This window comes from Mus caroli, chromosome 17, assembly GCF_900094665.2.
Source record: "Mus caroli chromosome 17, CAROLI_EIJ_v1.1, whole genome shotgun sequence".
Classification (NCBI taxonomy): domain Eukaryota; kingdom Metazoa; phylum Chordata; class Mammalia; order Rodentia; family Muridae; genus Mus; species Mus caroli.
Genome location: NC_034586.1, coordinates 19,415,196 through 19,417,992, shown reverse-complemented (window position 1 = coordinate 19,417,992; position 2,797 = coordinate 19,415,196). Strand labels below are relative to the sequence as shown.

General features: G+C 51.4%; 1 protein-coding gene across 3 annotated transcripts in view; it reads left to right on the top strand.

Moving 5' to 3' along the window:
* The window catches only part of Znf205 (zinc finger protein 205), a 22,505-nt gene that overhangs the window by 16,119 nt on the left and 3,589 nt on the right, over positions 1 to 2,797 (top strand). For all 3 annotated transcript variants that reach the window (XM_021186071.2, XM_029470893.1, XM_029470894.1), the window contains exons 3-5: positions 691 to 904; positions 1,115 to 1,206; positions 1,741 to 1,861. In XM_021186071.2, the coding sequence (XP_021041730.1) occupies positions 691 to 904; positions 1,115 to 1,206; positions 1,741 to 1,861 (427 nt within the window). The remainder of the gene's footprint in view (positions 1 to 690; positions 905 to 1,114; positions 1,207 to 1,740; positions 1,862 to 2,797) is intronic.

Genomic DNA, 2,797 nt, shown 5'->3' with positions numbered 1-2,797 from the left:
CTCTCGTATATAGGAAAAGGAATAGAAAACATAAGACAGATAAGTAGCCAAGAGAACTACAGCTCAATAGTTTTTCTCAGGCGAAGAGTTCCACACCAGTTCCAGGAGGCCTCCCCCTTTTGAGGTCAATCGCCTCAGTCTGTGGAACTTGACACACAGATCCTTTCTGGAGGTGGTGTGGCAGATTTTCTCTGTAAAAGATCCTCTCTTTAAATCAGGCCACATTCTTCTCTTTGTTTTGGTTTTAGGCAGGGTCTCATGTAGCCTAAAACTGCTTATGTCATCAAGCAAGGATGGCCTGATCTTCCTGCTTCCCCCTCCTGCCTCTATCCCTGACTTCAAATAAAGTTACATTTGTGGCTGGCAATGATTTGTGTGTGTGGGTACTGTTTAACCCAGTATATTTAGTTTTCTCCTATTTAAAAAAAGAAAAAAAAGCAGTCTACAGCACTGAGCGGTGTAAGTCTTGAGTGGACAGGTGGCAGCTGCTTTCAGGGTTTCTTGTCCCCCAGGCACTGTGGCGGTGGGTTGACATTTTCCATCTCCTACTGTCTGTCCTTGCTAGGGTGAGCCCTGGATATGAAGAGAGGTTAAGTCTTTAAGGTGTGCCTTATGTTTACGTACACCTGGCACTGCTGGGTGTCTTTGCTGGATCTGCAGCCCAGTGCTCACAGGGACTGTGATTCCCAGGTCCCAGGTAATGTGCAGCACTGTGGAGACATGCTCTCTGGACAGGAGGAGACAGTGCCCATGGGAACCTCTCAGAAGTCAACACATATCAAGGCAGAGCCAGAAGAGCCACACAGTGAGGGGGCATCACAGGAGGACAGGACTCCAGGAACACAGCGCTGGATGTCCCCGTGTCCTGGCCCTAAGGACAAAGGTTCCTTCCTGCCTGGTGGAGGTAGGAGAAGTGCTTTCTTGGAGAGGCATTCTGGGGAGGGTTGAGGGTTTTACCAAGGGATTCCAGGGTCCCAGATTTCCAGCTGCCTCCTGGTAGCTTTAGAGTGGGTGACCTGCTTCTTGGGTTAAGTCTGGGGTGAGGTTTGAGGTAGCTGGGAGCACAGTGGCCCAGCGGGATGCAGGCTGCTCTGAGGACCCTGTCTTCCTACAGTTGTTCCTTCTCCCTGGACTCCTGTACTGTCCCGAGGGGGACGGACCAGAGAGCGACAGATGGCTGCTGCACTCCTTACTGCCTGGTCCCAGGTGAGTGACTCCTGAGGGTCTCCAGCTGCCCCAGGACAGAGGTAGGGCTCTTCCTGGTCATCATATGCTGCTCTTCCCTGTAGTTGGCTCAGCTTGTAACTCCAGAAGGCTGCTTCCCTTCTGACGTGGAGTCAGAACCTACTGCCTGTGATTTGCTAAAGTGCTGCTGGGACCTCCTGAGAGCCCTTTCCCGGGCATGGGGCTCATAGCAGTCCTGGCGCAGCTGATGGAGAAGCAGAGGCAGCAGACAGACTGTTCTGCCATTGTGAACGCTCCTCTGAGAGATGAGCGCAGGGTAGGAGCTCTGCAAGGGCCTGACCTTTGGCCACGTACCCTAAAATGCTGCCTTGCTCCTATCATCTTCCACAGAAGGCCATCCTGGGTGGCGCTTCTGACTATCAAATTCAAGGGATGGGGTCCCTGGTCCTGGTGGTGGCTTGAAGGCCTGATCTTGTGACACATCTTAGGGTTGTCATTTTTTTCTTACCATGTCTGTAGCAAACCCTGAATAGTCTTGTTTTCATGATGTCTCAGATGCCGGTGACCTTTGAGGATGTGGCCCTGTATCTCTCCCAGGAGGAGTGGGGAAGGCTGGACCACACACAGCAAAATGTCTACAGAGATGTACTACAGGGGAAAAACGGGCTGGCTTTGGGTAAGGCTCATCTGCAGTGGCTTCCTGTGGCCCCCCGGAGTGTTGAAGGCTGCCCTGTCATTGCCTCCCTGCCTGCACCTTACCTGTCCTTTCCTCTCTTCTTGATCTGGACAGCACTGCCCTGCAGAACCTTCCACATAGATGGGCATGTTTGCTTCTGTCCTAGGACAGTGACCACAAGCCAAGTGCCTGTTGAGTTCTAGAAAGAAGAGAGGAGGAGTTAACTTTAAATTTTGTTTGATCAACTTAGGTTGGAATTTGAACAGATAGTGTTGGGTGCTGTGGTCACATCTGTAAGCCCAGCAGTAGGGGAGCGGAGGCAAAGGCTGGAGCTGTGGTCACATCTGTAAGCCCAGCAGTAGGGGGTGGAGGCAAAGGCTGGAGGACTGATGTTTATACAGGAGTTCCAGGCCTGCCAGAGCAGTAGGGAGACCTTGTCTCAGGATAGTTAGGAGAAGAGGCAGCTGTGCAGGTTAGTGGCCGCAGCACTGCCCAGTGTTGTCTTGGAATTTTGTTTCTTCTTTTCCTACATTCATATCACCAGCTGTTCTCCTCAGTCTCCCAGCTCCGGATGTATCTGCTCATCTGGAGGCTCCCTGGTCAAATGTGCCATCAGCCACTCTCCCAGATCCTTGAGCCAGAGGCATTGCAGCAGCTTCAAAGAACTTACAGGACAAGCTTGCTCCCCCAGTGTGGGAAGGGCAGTGTCTAAGTCCAGGCTTTTGACTCCTCAGTTTCAAACTGATTCTGACAGGATTTGATGATGCCTTCAGCTCTTCATTGTCATCTATCTGTCCATCCATCCATCCATCCATCCATCCATCCATCCATCCAACCAACCATTTTGTAGCTATAGCTATTTCAAATTTGCTAGTTAAGGTGGAATCCCTGAGCCTAGGCAGTGTGTGTGTGTGTGTGTGTGTGTGTGTGTGTTTG